The following is a 22,764-nucleotide window of genomic DNA, read 5'->3' as shown; positions in this document are numbered from 1 at the left end:
ACTACCATCCTTATTGATCATCATTCCCAAATATCTAAACTCATCTACAACCGAATAAAATATATAACACAGTTGTAACCACTTTATTCTTTCACTAATAAGAATCTTGCTTTTGCTCACACTAACCTTCAGTATCCTCCTCCTAACATATCATTAATAAAACCTATCTCAACCATTACCTTTATTCAAATAAAGAATTAAAATCATCTGCAGATAACTATAACAACTTTCAGTCAGTTCCACCACACTTCAGCAGTACAAAGCAATTCCCCTTACTTCAACCTCAATTTATGTGGCATCCCATCCATAAAAACTAAATAACTACCGTGACATTCCATAAACCAGATGCACTCCCACATTCAATTCCGTCATCCTTAGTAAAACTATTCTAGAATGCTGAGAGATGATATATCCCCTTAATGCTGACCTATACCAGTGACCTTAATGCCTTTCCAACAATAACTTTTTATATGTGAGGAATTTTGGCATGTACGTTGAAAATTCATAATGAGCCAAACAAGATAATGATCAGAGACTACTGCACTGGATGAATGTATTAAAGTATAGATGTGTGATTCAGATCCATCTTCAAATGCAAACTGAGAACTAATGAAATACCATAATGCTAGTATCAACAAAAACCTGTGGATACATAATTCATATCCAACTAAATCAAACTGATTATCGGGAAACTGACTCTAACCTACATATAGGGTAAAAACCTGCTAATCACTAACTGAATCTGAGGTATCCTTAGCTTATGTGTAAAGATGCACAATCTATCTCCATCTACATGCTTGCTTTGGGGATCAGCAGAATGAAATATCATCACATTTCATAAAAATCCAACATGAGAAATGAAGTTTAGGATGTATGTATGACTGAAAAGAGTGAAGGATGATTCAGCTCTATATCTTAAAATCTGAAAAGAAGACTGGTGATAACTGAAATCCTGCCAGTATGATGAAAATTCATCATCATACAGCAAAGCTAGCAATCAGCAACTCATGTTCTGAACTTCCATGGGAATATAAAATGGATACAAAATTCAGCTCCACTGCAAGCTTGTCTTCATATGACTTCCATCAAGCTTCATCAAATTCTTAGGTAACATTACAAAGCTAATGATTACATACCAGAGTTTAAGACCCACACACAGACAGTTATTGTGGCCAATCGAATCAAGTAATCTACGTAAAATGAAACAAGATAAGGATGTTTAAGGCACCTATTCCACCCAACTTGAATGGGACTTGAGTTAAACTGGATTCCTTTCTGTGAAGGAAACCACATACAAATCTCATACTTATAATGAGTCCACAAGGAGCAAGAGAGATCAAATGGAGTTAAACAGACATGAATTTCTTCTTCCACAGGAAAGACAGTCTCTAGTGAAACTCAAGAAAATTAGAGCATAACAGCAGACATCCTTTGGATCTTAAGAGGCCAACCTCACAAACTGATCTACATCAGGATAAAATACACTATTAATCCCATCTTGAACTTTGAAATGGTAGAGAACAGAAAACACGTTTAAAAGTTATTTTTCTTTAAATTCTCTGAAAAAATATGTGGGTAAATCACTTTTGGAAGATGTAACTCTTTTGAAAAAATCACTTTTATACCAATGATCTTGTCAAAAGTAAAAGACATCATCTTTCCAAATTAAAAGCAATCACCTTAAACAATTAATAAAAGATAACAATCATATTACATGCCAGAGAAAGCTCTAAACCTATTGAGACCATAAAAACTGAAAAGTTCTGTTTGTCTTGATGTAACAAAAAACATGATCAGTATGTTCATTTTTGGGGAAAACATATATAAAAAAATCTTTCCAATATAAAACATTTCCTTTGATTTCATTGGAATACTTTTAGCTAAACCTATTTTGGGAGTCTGGAACTAACAAGTTTCAGAAACTATTTCATCCTGTACGATAATGTGCCATTCAACAATCCATGGTGAAAAATAGGTTTAAGATGAAATCAGCTGGATTCAAGTATTCTACCTATTTCACTCAAGGTCATCTAAAGGAAAAATACCAAAGCCTGTCAAGACTTGCTCATTCAAAATGGGACAGCATGTAAGAGTGGATCCATCCTCAAATTCCATGAAAATTCAAATGACTGGATCAATCTAGGGGAAATAATAGCTCTATTTGCAATAATTAGAATGTTGAAATAATTTTACAGGGCTTTACCTTTTGCTGGTTTTGGGGATTGTCGTCTATCCCTGCAATTCAGTCTGCAACCAGGCTTTCTCAGGAAGGGACTGATCTACCACATAAATACATGAAAACCAGTCTCTTAAACATGAACTATCTCGAAAATTATCTATATTAGTTAACTCAAATATCATACGACAACTTTTACCGCAGAGAAATAACTACTGTACCAGGGAATAAACTCTGATATACACAATAGTCACTTACTTTCTTGCCCAGGATCTCCTTCTTTTGGGTGAATGCAACATTTAGGAGGCAAGCCACATTAACCAGGCAGGAACACAAATCAAGAAGTGTGGTGATGTGTGTATGTCTGTGTGAGGTGAGTGCAGGACAAATAAGAAGTCACTCTTCAGTGTCTTCAGTATGGAAGTTGCATCTTGGGCAAGTGTGATATAATGGATTAGTGTTTTCAGTGATGAAGAGATGGACGGCATCCAGAACATATATGAGAAAGTTCCTCCTATGTACCACACTGCTCCAGTTTGATACATCCCATACATACCTCTCACCCTCCTGAAATTCTGGCCCGAATACCAATATCTCAGTCTAAACCAATTCAGCACACCCTGGACTGTTCTTTCAATAATACTCCACTATTACTGCATCTCTCTCTTACACTGTCATGCCAAGTATCCTTATATAACCATTCCACCTCACATAAATGTCCTCAGGCAGTTCACTCAGACATATCTGTCCTTTTCCATTCTTTTACATTCTGGGACCAAAACTTACACCCATGCAACACTAATTACCACAACTTCAATATATCCACCTTCATCCTAACAGATACTGACCTCTCCTTCCACACACTCATTGCACTCAAGACCTTAGCCCCATCTCCTACCGAATGACTCACTTCATCCACTGATCCATTCACTGCCATGTAAATTCCCAGGTATCTAAAACGTTCCACCCCTCTAGGTCCTCCCTATTCAGACTTACTCTTAAATCATCCAGTTTCATTCCCCTGCTGCATCTCACTGCCTTACTTTAGTTCACATTTCCTCTTATCTTTCTCCTTTCACACTTTTCCAGACTCTAACCAGCTTCTGGAAATTCTTTCCTTGGTCTGCCATTAGAATTATGTCACCTAAAAAAAAGCAAATGATTCACCTCCCATTCCTCCAAACTCCAGTAAGTTGCAGACCTACCCCTTACTCTAAAACCCTTACATTCACCTCCACAATAACTCATCCATAAACAAGTCAATCAACCACAGTGGCATCCCACAACCTTGATGCAAACCCACATTCAATGGGTAACACTAAACTCCTTCCTTCCTACTCACACACATGCCTTACTGTCCCAGTGAAAACTACCCATTGCATCATAGTACATCCCATTCATCCCAAATGTTTGTAACACCTTCCAAAAGACCTTTGACAACCCTCTCGAAAGCTTTCTTCAGATCTATAAATGCCACATGTTACCAGACTCCACCTGCATATTACACCATGAGTGGAAAGTCACCTTTGGTGCAGATGTATCATTGTTACTCTGGATAAAGGACAATTTTACCGAAGATCTTCTCATTCCAAAGGAGTCTAACACTTTCCTGTTTGTGACTATAGCACAGCCTTGAAGTTGCAGGAGCACCATAAAAGGAGTCTTAGGTTTTACTGAAAATTACAGTCACTCTTTTACTCCACGTATTCCTCACACAAATCCTTCTAAGCAAACACCCAGTCCACACATTCTCTACCTCTCCTGACAACACAATGATCCATCCTAATCAGATGTTCTGTGCAAGCCATCAATCTCTCAATCACCACTCACAAGTAAACTCAACTTACATTTCTAAAATTCAAAAAATCACTTTTGTCCCCCTCATTTATACAAAGGCACTATAAGGCAATCTGCCAGTCTTCAGGCACATCACTTTAGGTGATCCAAACACTGAAAAGCCTGATAAATCAATACACAATACAGTCACCACTTTCTTGAAAAACTCAACTGCAATCCCATCCACTTTATGATTTACTTAATTCAAAGCTTTCACTACCTCCTCTTTTCACCAAACCATAACTTATACATATACATATATGTCTCTTTTCATACATATTTGCCATTTTCCATGTTAGCAAGGTAGTGTTTAGAACAGATGACATGTATATATGAGACCAAATTAGAGATGGAAGGATGTAGTGAAAAAGATTTTGAGCAAATGAGGTCTGAACATGCAGGAAGGTTAAAGGTGTGCACGAGACAGGGTGAATTGGAATGATGTGGTATACTGGGATTGAAGTGCTGTCATTGGACTGAACCAGGGTATGCGAGTGAAGTGTCGGGGGTAAACCAGAGAAAGGTCTGTGGGGCCTGGTTTGGACAGGAAGCTGTGGTTTCAATACATTACACATGAGAACTAGAGAAGGGACCTATGCAGATGTACCCCTTCTTTGTCTGTTCGAGGCACTACCTCACTTCTGTGGGAAAAGGCAATCAAGTATTTTTCTTTCTGTCAACAAAAGAATTGGGAAGTTAAAACATATTATTCTTATCAGAGTAACACTTTGGCAGAATATGCGTTAGACTTATAATTCAATTAAAGAGAACTTGATGTCTACGTGTGTTCAGATTGTGTATGAGCTCTATTTACTTAATGCCTTTATCTCTTTAGCAAAGTAGTGTCACGAACAAGTAAACAATGCACACACCTAATCTCCAGATTTACTGAAACCAGAGACTACAATCCACAGTCAAATCCCACACAGTAACTCATCACTTAATATGATCTGGTTTAGCCTACAGATAGTATATGGCCTCCCGCCCTTTCCTATATGACTTCACTTTACAACATCACTCTCTGACAATGTCATTTTCTACAGGATCAACCTAATTCACACTACATATTGATATCATGCATTTCCTTTCTAGTACATCTATCCTACCCTCATTCTTCTGCATTCAAGGCTCTCAAGATTTGCACCCATACCACATCTTTGGGACTGTCATACCTTCAAACATACCCAACTTTGCCCTTACAAAAAATGTTTCTTAACACACTTTACTTATCTCCATTAATTTCTAATCCTCTCTGGAATATCTTGATGTATTGAATCTTCAATAGTTTTCAATAATTTTGTGGCTAAATTATATTAACATCTCTACTTAATTTTCAACCCAGCACAAAGGTTCAATTCTTTATTTATTTTGGACATAAACCAAAAAACTGGAAGAGGTATAAATAATCTGATCTTATATCTAGACTTTTATTTATAAAATTCACTATAAAACAAAGAAAAAAAATCAGTTATATTCTGGCAGTTAACATTATTATTAACATAAAAAGGTGACTGTCTCAGCATTAGCATATATCACAGGAACATTATGCACACTCAGCATCTAACGTTTGATCTGCCTGAACCTACCCTCTAGGTGATGGGGTGGGGGAGCAAGAACATCATTATGTGGAACCTGCCCTTCCATAATCGCTGACTGAATAGGTGCTGCAATGGGACGATTATTGTCAACTGGATTTTTTGGACGTTCTACTACTGCTGGACCTGCAAATGGGAGAAATGTGAACAAGTTCAAGTTTTACTGAATAATCAACATCCACTTCTCAGATTCCTCAGCAACCTGAGATAAGCTTTCACTTTAGACTTAATTATAAGGCAAATATTCAAATGAATGTGTCATGGCTGACTGGATGTCTATCCTGAGAACATTGGCTGCAAAACTATTTGAAAATGTGAATGACTTATGAACAGCATTAACTAGTTCAAGAAGCTCATGATTGTTGACAAAGATAAATGTAAAAAATATTATGATGCTACGCAAAGCTTTACGAAGAAAGCTACTATCAGCAGCGAGGAGGTCCCTATTGACAAATTGTGTGCAGGACATGACTTTCAAAAGTTTGCCTGTTCTGTGTGGGACCTGGCTTCCATAGATTTAAACTTAGCACTTTCCAAAGCAAGCCAGCGGGGCTTTTGAGCAAATTGTAAGTCACCATGGGACGTGACAGACTCATTCAAATAAAAAGAATACCTGTCATAAGTTGACATAAGTCGGCAGTGACCACATCTCGTGCTCCATCACTCACATTTTACAACTCATGTACAGCTCATGCCATAAAAATTTTCTTTAGAGTTGTGGCAGACTGACAGATCATATTAACAGAGTGGAGAAGAGTAATATATATTGCTTGAGATTATATATGTGACAGTGGCCTTGAGAAATAGCATGGTATGTATGAATATTTATTGAGTAAATATTTCCACCTACCAATCTACCATCAACAGGGACTGGCCATATAGTTAGCTGAATTTAGTTCATTTCTATTTGCTTCCTAGTTGTTTAAAAATACTGCATGTTCCTAGTGGTGTACACATTTAATAGGAGACAGCAAGAGACTTCACACTTGCTGCTTTGTTTCTGAATGGGCAGTACGAATGATTTTGCAATTCTGCCACGACCCCACCAAAACTCGTTACACATGTAACAGGAAACCGTAAGAGCCCTCAGACATACTGGTCTGTTTCTGAATGGGCAGTATGAATGATTTTACCACATCCCCACCATAACCTTAGTTGAGTTTTGATTAAGTCCCCAATGTAGAAGCAGTATCATGTTTTTTTATTGTTTTTGTTTCTATTTTCAATTTTTTTTTCTGTCTTTTATATAAGTTTGCTATTTCCAACATGAGTGAAGTAGCATCCAGAACAGGAGATTGAGTCTTAGAGGAAAAAAGGTCTTCATTTGCTTCATTCCTCAACTCCTTCTTTTGGAAGTAATACAGAGAGGGAAGAATTTCCAGTCCCTCTTAGTCACCATATATGACATGCAGGTGATACATGGCCATTAATCTTTCTACTCTATCCCCAGGTGAAGGTGGTGTGTGATGTCACCATGGCTGTTCAATCTCTTTATGGATTCTGGGATGGTGAGGTCTTGAAGTAATAAAATACAAAAGTAATTGCCATCAGGTCAAGAAAATTCACACAAGAAGTGGGACTAATCCTATTCTCAGACAGTAAAATGTTGGTTTCTTCCAGAAATGCACCTGATGCAATGCACACAGCTGTGAGGTAGTTTCTATAAAATAGATTCTGCATGAAGAAATTATCCCCTGGGACAGGGGAGAAAGAATACTACTCATGTATTCCCCACGTGTCATTGAAGGCGAATAAGAGCGGTAAGAGCGAGTGACTGGAAACCCTCCCCTCTTGTATTACTTTCCAAAAGAAGGAACCGAGCAAAGAGCCAAGTGAGAAATTTTCCCTTTAAGACAGTCATCTCTTCTTGATGCAGGAAGTTTTGAGTATGTACAAAAAAAAAGAACAAAAAGAAGATATTTATGGGATTTCGTCCTACTTTAAAGAAAGATTTCTCTTATTTCACCAATTTTTGAAAGTAAAGTGGAGCAGTTGACTCTGAAGTTTTCAGTGACAGCACACTTCTTAAAAAGTTCTAGTACACACTATATTGACCTAAATTCCTAATGTTGGCCAGAAAATTTACCACAAACCTCTAGTACACACTATATTGACCTAAATTCTAATGTTGGCCGGAAAATTTACCAAAGAACAAGTTCTACCCTTTCACACACATGGCATACTTTGTAAAGCACTCCAATGGGCTAATAAAAAAAGTGTGAATGTTCATTTCAAAAATATGAATTATTACTCAATTTCATATCCATAAAAATTTCACGTGAATAATTCAAAAACTTGTTCTACAAGTATATGAAAAATTTCATGTTTTTCACTCAGGCAAACCCATTTGTAGAGAATTTCCCATACATACTAATGAATACAGTAACTTACATCTACTAAGCAAAGACAACACTTGTGACTAATTATGATCTTGGTATGCTAGAGTTATGAATCAAAACTCCCCAAAATGTTTAGGATGGGTTCTCATTTTCAATACATATAGATGATATCAAAATTCTTCAACTTGACACACAACCAATACTATCTCTTATCCTTCAGAGGTAATGTTATCAAGAAACCCAAGTCTGAATGAATATAAAAGGCTAAATGGATGTACAATGGAAAACCCGAATGATAAGATTTAGCTGAACAACCTCATGGTGAAAAATAAAATATACATCAATTCTCACCTTGTACTGGGTTAATATGAGGGTGATAATTCCCCTGAGCCTTGGTAACCACAGCATGTCGTGGTTTGACTAAACCATGGAACTCTGGTATGGGAGCAGGCACAATGTATCGTCCAGCTACCAACATAAAATAAGCAATGACAAACATAACAAAAGCAACAAAGCAATCTCCTCTCTTTCTTAGACCTGCACCATACTTTCAACATGAAAAGTGTACATGAATTACAGAGTGTAATATTAGGTTAAAACAGAGAGAGTATAATACTAGGTTGAACTTGTTAGCAAAAATCAAGTTCCCACTTTAAGTACTCTTGCAATTATTATAAAAAGTCCATAAATACTATTCTGATTTGAAATCAAATCACACATCTTTTACAAAAAAAATGTCAAAATAGCAGTTCTAAGTAAAACAGGAGCAAATTCAGCACACAGTGACAAAAAATTACAAATATAAAGTAACTACAAGCAAAAAATATTTCACAAATAAGGCAAAAGCTAATCTACTAGCTTCAACATCAGTTCTCTTTGAGGTATAGAAGTTTTACTAACAAATAATAAAATGCCAATAGTACAGTATCATGTTTTCACAAAATTTTTCATTTAAACTTTCATCGATTTCTATTCAAGTATGGTGGAAACCACGAAAACGTCTGTGGGGCCTGATTGTGTGGATAAGTAGCTGTGGTTTCAGTGCATTAAACCTGACAGCTAAAGAATGGATGTGAGAGGATGTGGCCTTTCTTCATCTGTTCCTGGCACTATCTTGTTAAACTGGGAAATGACAATCAAGAATGAAAAAAGTATGTCTTTTGCATTTCTATTCTGAATATTGTATTTATTTATCTATCATACTTGATTGCCATTTCTCACACCAGCAAGGTGGCGCCAGGAAACAGACAAACAACAACCCATCCACTCATATACACACAAACACACACACACACACACACACACACACAGTGGGGGAGGAATGGGATGTATTTAGGGAAGCAGTGATGGCTTGTGCAAAAGATGCTTGTGGCATGAGAAGCATGGAAGGTGGGCAGATTAGAAAGGGTAGTGAGTGGTGGGATGAAGAAGTAAGATCATTAGTGAAGGAGAAGAGAGAGGCATTTGGACGATTTTTGCAGGGAAATAATGCAAATGAGTGGGAGATGTATAAAAGAAAGAGGCAGGAGGTCAAGCGAAAGGTGCAAGAGGTGAAAAAGAGGGCAAATGAGAGTTGGGGTGAGAGAGTATCATTAAATTTTAGGGAGAATAAAAAGATGTTTTGGAAGGAGGTAAATGAAGTGCGTAAGACAAGGGAATCAATGGGAACTTCAGTAAAGGGGGCTAATGGGGAGGTGATAACAAGTAGTGGTGATGTGAGGAGATGGAGTGAGTATTCTGAAGGTTTGTTGAATGTGTTTGATGAAGAGTGGCAGATATAGGGTGTTCTGGTCGAGGTGGTGTGCAAAGTGAGAGGGTTAGGGAAAATGATTTGGTAAACAGAGAAGAGGTAGTAAAAGCTTTGCGGAAGATGAAAGCCGGCAAGGCAGCGGGTTTGGATGGCATTGCAGTGGAATTTATTTAAAAAGGGGGTGACTCTATTGTTGACTGGTTGGTAAGGTTATTTAATGTATGTATGATTCATGGTGAGGTGCCTGAGGATTGGTGGAATGTTTGCACAGTGCCAATGTACAAAGGCAAAGGGGACAAAGGTGAGTGCTCAAATTACAGAGGTATAAGTTTGTTGAGTATTCCTGGTAAATTATATGGGAGGGTATTGATTGAGAGGGTGAAGGCATGTACAGAGCATCAGATTGGGGAAGAGCAGTGTAGTTTCAAAAGTGATAGAGGATGTGTGGATCAGGTGTTTGCTTTGAAGAATGTATGTGAAAAATACTTAGAAAAGCAAATGGATTTGTATGTAGCATTTATGGATCTGGAGAAGGCAGTTTTTTAAAGGATTCTTGAGACATATATGGATGAGAATTCAAATGAAGGTGCAAAGCTTTAGAGCCACAATCACTGTGCAGTGCAATGAACTATATTCAGCCATGACACTGGTGTGGTGCACTGACAGGGTTAAGCCCCATAAAAACAGAACATGCTAAACTATTTCTGTGATGAGAAAAGTCTACCAACAACTCTCCTCACCTCCTGGCTTCAGCAGGGATGGATTTGCATCATTGGGATTCACTTGGTCAATATGCTGAGGGGCTACTAAATGATCTGCTACTCCATTGCCTTGTACAAGATTTGCTCCAACTTGTGATGCTGCTGAAAATGAAGATCATTAGAAGTTACTTGGTTAAAAAAATTTCCATTCATGTGATTGTAGCTACAAATCATTATTAAAACAACTGAAATACTCTCTAGGGTTCAAATGAAATCTCCATAGAAAAGTAATCAAAAAATTCTAAATTCTAACTTTGAATGGGATATCTCCAAAAAATAAGCAGTTATTAAGGGTACATCATTCTCTTATTTCAATATATGAACTAAGGCACATGAAGCTGCTAGGGGAAACTATGTATGTAAAGATCTGTGAGGCTGCTGTGGACAGAAGACTTTGGTTTTGGTGCATTATATATATATATGACAGCTAGAAAGTAGACACAAGTGAACAAGACCTTTTGTTCGTCTGTTCCTATCATTGACTCACTAATGTGGAAAAAGTGAACATACATGGAAAAAGAATATGATCACTTATGTTTTTAACTGTTACCTCACATTTAGTATATGTACAATGGTCAGTCTATACCACTAAGAATGAGCTATATCAGAGAGTATATAATAATATTAAAAGCTATCTATCTATATCTTTGATGCTTGTTCCAACTGGAACTTCCTCAAAGGGGTGGCCACAGCAATAAAGTCTCCATAACTAAAGAACTCCAGTGCCACTTCCAAGCCTTTATTGCTTCACCCTTAACAGACCACTGGCAGAAGGCAAGTCTAGTACAGTGTCTGCAAAGGCTCCTATCTAATGTTCCCACAGACTACCTCTATCTAATGCTTCTACCTACTACTTCTACTTTATCTTTCTACCAAATACTTCTGCCCTAAATGTTTCATCCTACTACTTCCAAATAATAATAAAAGCTATAGAAAGTAATTAAACAAAAAACTAACATTACCTTATAAACAAAGAATAATGATTTAGCAGAGAAACTAAGTTCATCTGGAAACAGAAAAGAAATTTACCATTTCCCTTTTGCAAAGGTCATTAAAGCTTTTTAAAAGAAAAAATCAATTACAGAAAACAAAGATACCATCACTTTTCCAAAATAAACCCTTAAAAACTACTTTGATACCAGTATTGAAAAAGGGAAGATTAGTCTGACACCATAAAAATGTATAATGGAAGGATGGAGAGAAAAAGATTTTGAGCATGCAAGGAATAGAGTGAATTGGAACGATGTGGTATAGCGGGGTCAACATGCTGTTAATGGATTGAACCATGGAATGTGAAGCATCTGGGGTAAACCATGAAAAGGTCTGTGGGGCCTGGATGTGGAAAGGGAGCTGAGGTTTCAGTGCATTATACATGACAGCTAGAGACTGAGTGTGAACGAATGTGGCCTTTGTTGTCTTTTCCTAGCACTACCTTGTGCACATGCGGGGGGAGGGGGTTGTTATTTCATGTGTGGTGGGGTGGTGATGGGAATGAATAAAGGCAGACAGTATGAATTATGTACATGTGTATATATGTACATGTCTGTGTGTGTATATATATGTATACATTGAGATGCATAGGTATGCATCTTTGTGTGTGTGGACGTGTATGTATATACATGTGTATGTGGGTGGGTTGGGCCATTCTTTCGTCTGTTTCCTTGCGCTACCTTGCTGACGTGGGAGACAGCGACAAAGCAAAATAATAAATATTTATTTATTATTTATTTTGCTTTGTCGCTGTCTCCCGCGTTTGCGAGGTAGCGCAAATAATAAATAAATATATAATGTATATATATCCCTGGGGATAGGGGAGAAAGAATACTTCCCACGTATTCCCTGCATGTCATAGAAGGCAACTAGAAGGGAAGGGAGCAGGGGGCTGGAAATCCTCCCCTCGTTTATTTTTTTAATTTTCCAAAAGGAACAGAGAAGGAGGCCAGGTGAGGATGTTCCCTCAAAGGCCCAGTCCTCTGTTCTTAACGCTACCTCACTAATGCGGGAAATGGCGAATAGTATGAAAGAAAGAAAATATATAACTTTATATGTGTGTGTACATGAGCGGATGGGCCATTCTTCATCTGTTCATGGAGCTACCTCGCTGACACAGGAAACAGCAATTAAATATGATATAAATATAATATAAATCATATCAACAGTAGCAAAATGAATTCCTTCAATCAAGTTGAGAAAAGATCATCTGTTTACAGAAATCCTGTTTTCCCAGTGCACAAAAAACAATAAGGAAGCAATACTGAAAAGCTCAGATAGGATTGGAGCACTAAGAAATGAATGGTATTATGGCTAAGCTTCGTTGAGGTATACATCAGAAAAGGAAAGAAATACAATTTTTCAAATCTGGGTTTAATTTTACCCAAATTAAGATAAACAAATAAATAATAGCCTGGAATAAAGCTAAAGTTTTGAGCATCACAATATCAAAGAGGTTACCCAACAACAGCCTTAAGCACTGGAATATCACAGTTAAGGTCACAACAACAATGACAACAAACAATTCTGATGGCATCTCACAGATAATTATAAGTGGGAGTTAAAAATGAGGAATACATTCCTTTGTACTATTGTAACTTCAAAGAGCAAATTGTTTTGGATGTGGATGAGGTAAGGCTTAAAAATACCTGAACCAAGCTTTTCAGGTTCGGATAGATTTGTTTAAGATGAGAAAGCTGGAACTGGTAGACTTAAAAAAAATCTCTCTTAGTAAGTGAAACAAGGCTCAAGCATAGAGAATCTTCTGTTTACGATGGGGTAAGAAGTATGAGACTGGGAATGTGAAAGATAAAAAAAGCCATGCAAAAAACAGTCTTACATAAAAGGTCAACCAGATAACACAAACATCTGGGCCCACAAATCAAGATTGCAATGTATCCATGACTATTTCAAAAGCAAAATCATACCTGACGTACTTCTAAATGTACATGAACATGCATGAAATCATTATGACTTAACATCAATAAATCAATCATAATAATGCAATAAAATGATGAACAGTATATTTCTATCTCTTCACAGTCTTATATTCCATTAAATGTGATGAGATTTGGTTATCTTTAGTTTCATAAAGTTTCTACACTTCCTTAAAGCATTATTCTTTTAATTGCAAATATATATGAGTAAAAGTTAAAGAATTTTGGAAATCAAAATGAAAGTCCTTTTAAAAAAAAAGTTATTTTTTCTTTATGCTCAAGTACCTCTCTCCCTTCAAGGTAGTAGTTGGCAGGTAGTCACTAACCAGGGAGGTACCTTCAAAGTGGCAGTTGGTTGGAAGCCATTGACCAGGGAGGTATATCACCAGTACCACCCGCTATGTAGTGAGCCAGCACTTGAGTGGTTGTCAAGCTGCACTCCTCTGACTAAGGTAACTGTCTTTTCTTTCTGTTTCATCAACATGTGGACTGCTAGTATTCTGTCCATTAACATGCAATCTCTCCTTGTCACACATAACACTTGACTTATACAACTTACTCTTAGCAACTCTAGATTTTTCTGTGGTAAGTGTTATGTGCTGGCACTGCCCTCTTGCAAAAAAAAAAGGAGCAATAGATTGAAGTGGTTGGTAGAAACACTAGACAAGTATATATGTTAGTAGTAGTACTTTTGACATGACCATCCCCTCAAGGGAGTTCCCAAAGGGAACAGGTGTCAGAGATATAGACAAGTAAATAGACACAGATAGATAAAGTATCTAACAATTAGAAATCAGTAAGAAAAAAGTAGCATCTTGAAAAAGAAAGAGGAAAAAATAAAGATCCGTGGGAGAAATATTGTATCCACTTAAATATCCCATTATATCTAACCAGTATATATAAGGTGAATAAATATGAACCATTTAAAAAAAGTTTCTTAAAAAGGTTAGCTAAAAGAGCAACTCCATCAACGTTAAAAGTATATGTTACAGCTACCTGTGTGCAAAATAAGAATAGAGACGATGGTAAGGATACCTTGTGGAGAGGACATGACATATCTGCAGTTGGAAAGAATGCACAAAATGATGATGGAATCCTATAAAGTGTAAAAATAACAAAACAGCAATGATATATGGAAGGTAGTGTACACACCAAAGTTTCGAGGTATACAAAGTCAGCAACAATAGAGAGTGTATGCTACATTTATGGACTTTGAGGAAATTTATTGCACACGAGGTTTTGAGATGTTTTAATCAAAATAACATATATAAATGACAGCTGTGATCATGAAGCACTAAAGAAAAGAAGTGAAAGCATGAAATCCAAGGTGCTATGAGTAAATAGTGTATGGAAATTTTAATGCAATATGGGATACACGAATGATCATAAGCTGTTAACAGATTCTGTGTATGTGTAGTGCATCCTTTGAGATGTATGGTGTTATGACAGAGACTGATACAAATGTAGGAATAATCCAAAAGTGTCCAGTCATTATGTTTGATATCTTTAAAAATGAATGATGATGGGCACAAATGGACTATTAATATTATAAACCAAAAATAGAGGCTGAGTGCTGTTTTGTCTCATAAGATCTTGCTAAACAATCTCAATGCCTCCAAAGAAGCATGCAAAGGATGGCCATTTCTTTATGACCACCTGAGCATAAAATTGGCCAGTGTATCAAAATCAGTAATTAACTCATATCCGTGGTTAATAGTTTTGTGTTCATTAAGTAGATAAAGGTTCAAGGTCAGCTGACTGTCGCTTTATCACATCCTCATATAAAACTGAACCCCTTAACCTGGGTGTAACAAGGTGGCTGTGCTTATTCCTGTATCATACTGCTCCCTACCTCTGATCACCTGACATCAATATTCTTACTAGAATAATTTCCTTACTGCTATTTTGTTGGAATGCTCCCAAATTCTGAGCATGGACACCATCATTCAAAACTTACTTGTTACATCTTGTACTATCTTACTTGTCTGTAAAACTGGGTGAAGTAGGAAGGCCAGGTGAGAAATGGTCAACTCTCAGAGTGAACTTAATTCATTGTGTAGCACCCAGGATAAATCAAGGAAAGCTCTGCAGGGCCTGGTTGTGGAAAGGGAGCTGTAGTTTCAGTGCATTACACATAACATATAAAGAATGGATGTAAGTGGATGCAGCCTTTCTTCATCTGTTCCTGGTGCTACCTTGCTAAAGCAGGAAATGGTGATCAAGTATAAAAAAAAAATCAAGCCGGGTGCACTATCTATGAAAAGGTCCTGGTGTTACCCAAGACCTCTTTCTAAAGGCTCCCACAGCCCAAGGCCATGCTACTTCCAGTAGCACAAAAATATTAATTCCTTTGGAATGAGAAGTTCTGTGCTCCCAATGAAACAGCAGTGTAATCTCTTGCAAGTAGAGCCCAGTAAGATTAAGTAACTCAATTGCAGGCCATAAATCATGAAACTTAAAAAGGAGCTCTATGCCCATATTCTCAGTCCTGACAGAGAATAAAGCAAGCTCTATAAAACATATAAAAAAGCTTTTTTTTACCCCCCTTAATCTCCTGCACATGAGAAGACCCTACTAGTATGAAACTTGGCTGTGAATGAATGGCCTAAAATGGGGGTCCTACCATTTGATGGTGGGCTATGGAAACAATGTGTTTACATTGTAACCAATAATAAGTTAAAACTACAAAACAGTCATATGGGGTGTTATCACTTCCTATACACTACTGTTTGGCTTTGTCATATGTTGCATTGTCGAGGCAAGACATGGAAACATTTATGCTGTCTAATTAATACACAATCAGTCTCATAAAATTTGAGACTAACAAGTCCAATAACACTAGTTCATTAGATGGCAACTAGGTAGGTTAAATATGAAAAAAAATAGTTAAAGATGAAATACTGCTATATCCTACCACTACAGTAATTGGATGATATGACAAAAGTTAATTCTAATTTCCAAAATTTGACACTTCAGTTTTCTTAATCAAGCAGTGCTGTATCTTGAAGCATCAGGGGAGTACTGGGAGATCCATTCACCAGAGTGTTTCCTTTCTCTAATTTAATTTACTTTACAGTACCAACTGGAAGTCTGCCACACATGCCAAAATTCTAGACTATTTCCAACCTTACAGACATTTTGCTTTTGTACTGCTTTTTCTTACTACTATCTTTCTCCTATCTTACCTACTTCTACCTTCTTCTCTTTCATGTATTTACAAAGGCACACCTGTTTATCATTACGAACTCTTCAGCACATAAGTTGTGTACTGCTGCTGATTCTTTACAACTGAAGATGGAGAGATGGGTGTCAATCTTTTTGGACGATTCTTCACGTGTAATCTGCTCTGAATGAGTGAGACATCATTGGCAAGAAAGACAGAACAAAGACAGTGTCTGAGGTGGATTTATAAAATATACATAGATAAGCAATTAAGCCATGAAGAAACAGTAAATTCTAATCTAGATAAATGAAAGTTTCTCATCAGCCAGTACAGTAGGTAATGGAAGATGGTACAAAGTTATATCTAAAGGTGGTGCACATGTTATAAGAAAGCAGAACATGGACTTATCCAAATGGAAAAGCTGCATATTAGGAAGTATTTATGTTATCTGAGAGCTGCTTCTGTGCTACACACCTGCTGGTTCCTTGGCCATATCAGCAACACTGAACCTGGGTTTCTTGCGGGGAGCATTGGGGGGATCTCTTGGAAGAATGGGAACTTCATGGTGGAATTGGAAGCCCCGCAATCCTATGTCTCGAGTGCGGACTGCCCCCCGTGAGATGTAGCCAAGTTGACCAGGCCCATAGTATGGCTCTGGGAGTTATTATGAAATCTCATGTTAGGGAGATCTCTGGCTCTTGGTCTTAAGCATCCTTTTTCTTTTAATAACAGAGGGAAAAGGCAAAAAGTATTTTTGCTCATAAACATTTGAGTTTCATTTTACATAAACATACCCATCTCGCTTAACATTTACCAGTGGCACTGAACTTGATACAACTACAATACATACAGTAGCTTTAAATGGCATAAAACAAAGGCCTGATAATAAACAAAGACTTAGCACATAAGAGTGCAGCTTAAGATCTTCATTACAAACATCCAGATGTCAGGTTTACAATAAGTTTATTTAAAAATAGGATTCATCATTTGGTGAAGATTCGTTTACTTTCAAAAAAGAAGGATGTAATGCATGAGTTGTATTGCTTGTCCATCAATAACCTTGCATACATTACAAAATCACCAATCAATAAATTCTTTTTAAGATATCACACAAGGTAGCATCATATCAAAACAGCAATGAAAGAGGAGATTGATGCATACCTGCTAAGCAAGGCACAGGTAAATGCTGGTAAGAAAAGATGATGAAAATAGGTGAAAATCAAAATAGTTTGATGTAAAAGAAAGGAAAGTATGTTATGGCAAGTATTTAGTTAAAATGATTAAGACTGAACTGACTGAAGAAGGGAAAATGCTTTGTGGTATGTTGGCCTTGATTTAACTCAAGTCACACTTAAGTAGGTTTTTCTGAGACAGTTGATTACACAACAAATGTCATAGCTAATTTTCTCTTGAAAAGACAGGCAAACATATAAACTGACTATCATTTACCTTGGTTAATTCAAGTGCAAGAGTGCCCACGCAATGCTGATGTGTTGTAAAATGGTTAAATAAGTATTATATATGAAAGATGATGATATGCTGGAGATGTGAAGATGGTAAAAGAAGATCTGGAAGATGACTGGGATGTAAAGCTGAGGTGCTGGAGAAGGTCTGGTAGAGAATTAAGATGTACTGAAATAGTCGTAGTATTTGAGAAATGTAGGACCATGGTTGGAGCGAAAGTAAGCTAAAGGATTGGCAGGCATGGGTCCTGATGTATAATCATATGTGATCATCAGTTTTTGGGTTAAATGACCAAGCAGCTCATTATATAAATCCATACATGATCATCATACACACTACAAATTCAACTGATGGTATGCTATCAAGGATCATATATCTTAATCAGCAGGTAAGCTGTTCTATTTTTATTCTTAACACCTCCAAACAATAATAAAAAGCTAACCATGCAGCAGCAATAACCATATACCGGTAAACTTCATAAGCTTAATTACATTCCATGAGTTTCCTATTTCATGCAAATCAAACCATGATGTAAAACTCACATCAGAATAAAACATCAAAGCCATTCTCAAGACTTCTACATTTGAGTTTTGGTCAGTAAAAAATTAACACTCAAAGTTTTGAAGCACATCATGATCTACCAAATGAATATGAAATATCATTAGCAACATGAACAATATAAAAAACACAGCCTTACCTAAATATACTGCAAAAGAATACACAAATTCTTAAACAGTTACATAATTGGCAAAAACATGAAAGCAGGTGATAATGATGTGCATGTTCTAAAGTAGCACCTATGCCTAACTATTTTCTGGGGCCACTTGCTGGTTTTAGAGTCATACATTTATGATGATGTATCAATCTATTTCACTGCAAGTTAATGAAGTGTGGAGAGGTGTTGGGTGAAAATTTGACATGTACTGAAGAGCTGTAATGTTAAGTATTAGATAATAGTTGAAGGACTACTGAGAAATGCTGATGATGCACTGAAGGACTGTGCAGGTGGTCAGGATGTACTCAAGCTATGCTGTGAATGTAAATGAGATCCATTCAAACAATTCTGAGAATGCCTAAGTCCTAAATTATTAGAGAATCATATGAGCAACAATGGTTAAGAACTGAAAGATTCAGTTGTACAAATTCCCTAGATTTAAAATCCATTTGTTGGATCAACTTTTTTGAAAAGTTTCATATAGTTCACAGGTCAATATTCAATAAACTTCAGCCCAAAGTCTGGAGCCATAACACTTGGCAATGTATCAGTCCCAAATACATGAACAGAATCAACTTATGCCAAACTGTAACACTTTCTCTCTATGAATTAAGGAGAGTGACATAAGATAGAAAAGTTGGTAGATGGCCAAGTACATTATGAAAATCAGTCTGAAAGACCAAATGAGCTCTCGGATGACAAATGACAGAGGCACTTAAAAATTGTTGGCTGTGGTGTTTGTAGAGTGGAATAGTACTATGAATATGATACAGATTGTGAAAAGAGAATGTGTGGTTATCAGTGATTAAGGATGTGGGAATTAAATAAAAATGTATAAAAGGAAATTGTGGAATTAGGAAAAAATAATTGTAAGAGGAAGAACAAATTAAGAATAAAAAAGTTTAAAAGAAGAATAAGTACACAAAATGACAAAAAAACATGAAGATATTCTACATGCAATAAATAAAGTAAGAGAAAATTTCATACTTCATACACAGAAAATTCACTACTAAAAAATTCTAAACAATAAGGAACAGCACAATTCAAGCTACCCATCAACCAAAAATCATTCACCCATGTTCAAAATCTCTACCTCAGAATTACAATACCTTTCATGGCAAGTTTCTATTATCTAAGACTTCATATTTCAAATGATACTTATAACCTTACCTTTCTTTTCAATGTTTGGTAAATTCATTGCACCTGGCACTATGTTAGGCTTTGCCACAGCCAAATGCTCTCGCCGAACTGCTGCTACCTCATCCTGAGCCTGAAAACAATATTAATTAATATAGTTCCACTATTACAAATATCACGAATCAAATTTTATCTTAGTGAGCATCATGGATTCCATTACAAAGAATATCTGTACCACAATTATTGTCAAAAGACCACAAGACATACTGCGGAACTTTCAAGAAGAAAATCTACAGATAATCATTGACACATAAAATGATGCATTAGCTTGTACAATAAAATCTTTTAAGTCCAACATCATATGGTACACATAAAGACAGTTATGAAATTAAGTATGTATAAGTGACTTTACAAGTGCAAACACAAAAAATTAAAGGAAACTCAGAAAGACACATTTTGAATCATCAGGAATTCTTTCTTCCTACAATGGAAGCCTCTGAGCAAGGAAAATGAGAAAGCCTTGCCCTCATTAAGAAGGGAATTTACAAATTCCTATTCAATAATGAGTGAGTAATCCCATCATCTGTTCCCACAGACACGATCACCTTGCATGAGCCACAGTTCACTGTCATCTCTCACATAAAATTTACATCACTTTACACCAAAACGTTCAAAGAATTACATTTAATCTGTTCATTCTCTAAAAAGTCTAAACAGTATTACAGAAAGTATAAAAGAGTAAAGATATGAAAGTCTGGAAGCGTAGGATTCCTCACTGGGCTCCTCTATAGTATAAACCAAGCCTTTCAGCTTATAACTTGTTTTCTTTCTGGTAAGTGAGCAAAGTAAAAGCATCACTAAATAAAGGCTGGCAAGACACCTGAAACCAGAAGAATGGTTGTTATGCTGAACTGTTTTAGAACAAAAACAAAAATTCTAAAGGTAGTCAGATCAATTATAATCCTTTTCTTGGCCTAGTTCTTTATCGCTGAAAGAAACAACATTCAATTATAATGGCCTTCTTGGTGGTTCATTGACTTTCTTTGGGTTATGTCACCAATAAACAGGCAGAGTAAATGTGTAGGATTGGCCTGAAATATGTGAGAAGGGGAGAAAGGAGTGACAAGAGATCACATCTGGTCAAATCTCCCATGAAAAATTATGTCTGGCCTGACTAGCAAAAAGCATCATGAAGTGGGGGTTTTCAAACTGGGGTTTGCTGGAGTAGAGAAATCCCCCTCAGCCTCTGGAGTGATTGGAGGGAGAAGTGTCCTAACATCTCTGTTTGTTGGAATTCAATGAAACTTTTAGCAATCCTACTAAGAGTCAGAATATAACCAAAACTTACCCTATGCAGAAGGGTATTTAAACTTTGCACTCTGTTTCTCCATGTTCAAAAAGGCTGACAATGTACTTTCTTCAATTAAAACTTTAAGTTCAAAACAGATAATTTCTAATAAAGTAAACTATGGCGGTCTGATTCATAAGAAACCTTATCAAGAGTCCATCCAAAAAAATGAAAATGATACATTATCGACATCGTGGTGCTCTCTAGCAGATAGCACCGTCCTTCCATGGAACTCACTAGTGGCTCTAAATAGGACTCCTTCCACAAGAAAGAAAACCTCTTATTCATCAGCCTGAATGAATGCAGTAATTTCCAGCAGAAATCATTGTTATTCCATGAAACTCACTACATAAAGGGGTCTACAGCATTAAGCAACTGGAATCGCGTTCCATATTAAGTCCATTAAAGGTCAAAGAAAAAGAGATGGTTTCAGAGCAAGGCAGGGAATGGACTGTGAGAGATAGATCACTTGGGTCATTATTGCTGCAAAAGGCTTGTGCTCCATAACCAAATATCAGATGAAACACCAAGGTCACCTACAGAGTGATGCTGCCACTGAAAAATTGCTCCATTACAGCAGGGATTTCAAATTCAGCCAAACATGATTCAGTGGAGGATTATTTAAGGTATGGGATATGAACTGCTCAAAAATGGTGAATGATGAGGCAAGAGCAGAACCCACAGTATTCAGGGAGAAAACATAGGCAGTATCTCTGCTTCCATTTGGCACTGAAATCTCAGAAACCCAACTGGCAACAAGGGTTACTAGTCTCCAGCAATGCAATGCACCAAGATAAATGCAACAGTAAGCCCCAAACACTTAGTTGGCTCTACTACTGAGAAGAGTGTTTTTAAGCTTTCACCTGCTGAGTCAAGTTGGGTAAAGAAACAAACTCCTGTATCCTCAGGAGTGGCAAACATCATATTTGGATGGATCACATAGAAAGTCCCTTGCGATGTAAAGAATATGAGTAACATAACAGTCATGCAAGTTATCTCCCTGTTGCAGTTCTCCAGGGTCTATGTTTGGGGTGTCACTGCTGTTTAGGTAACCCCAATCATAAAAGCCAGAAAAAATCTAGAGGAAGAAAACAGAAAAACAAAGGCAAAAGTTAAGAACCTTTTCCTGTTCCCCTATAAAAAATGACCAAAGAGAAAGCAATTCACAACAACAGGAAATGTGAACATGAAGGGAAGGGACAAAATAGAAAAAAAATTCAACTGGAGGGAATTACCCTAACATATGTTATCCTAGCACAAAAAACATTTTGATGGAAGAATACTTAGCTTATGGAAGAGAATGCATGATACAAACAAAGAAATAAAAGAATGTGACTCAAAGGAACAAGTCATCCTATTGCTATGGTGAGTGGACAGCCAGAAATTGATGACTTCACCACATGTTCTCTTAATGTAAGCCTTGTTGTGGGATGAGACATTGGCAGGCAAAGGTTTACAAAAGGTGATCCTGTCTGAAGAAACAGATAATGGGGTTATCTACATGTTATTAATGATAATTTGCCAGCTACTCCTAAAGATAGAGAGGCCTTCTT

The 22,764-nt window shown here is 36.8% G+C and overlaps 1 protein-coding gene across 15 annotated transcripts in view; it reads right to left on the bottom strand.

The window, feature by feature from the left end:
* LOC139757618 (uncharacterized) overlaps positions 1–22,764 on the bottom strand; it is a 71,637-nt gene that overhangs the window by 40,146 nt on the left and 8,727 nt on the right. For 7 of the 15 annotated variants that reach the window (XM_071678251.1, XM_071678255.1, XM_071678254.1 and 4 more), the window contains 5 exons: positions 19,897–19,996; positions 17,022–17,201; positions 10,437–10,559; positions 8,298–8,414; positions 5,599–5,733 (listed from right to left, as the gene is read on the bottom strand). In XM_071678251.1, the coding sequence (XP_071534352.1) occupies positions 5,599–5,733; positions 8,298–8,414; positions 10,437–10,559; positions 17,022–17,201; positions 19,897–19,996 (655 nt within the window). The remainder of the gene's footprint in view (positions 1–5,598; positions 5,734–8,297; positions 8,415–10,436; positions 10,560–17,021; positions 17,202–19,896; positions 19,997–22,764) is intronic. The other 8 variants (XM_071678257.1, XM_071678262.1, XM_071678250.1 and 5 more) reach the window with 7 other exon arrangements.

This window comes from Panulirus ornatus, chromosome 27 (assembly GCF_036320965.1).
Source record: "Panulirus ornatus isolate Po-2019 chromosome 27, ASM3632096v1, whole genome shotgun sequence".
Classification (NCBI taxonomy): domain Eukaryota; kingdom Metazoa; phylum Arthropoda; class Malacostraca; order Decapoda; family Palinuridae; genus Panulirus; species Panulirus ornatus.
This window is presented reverse-complemented; position numbering and strand designations above follow the sequence as displayed.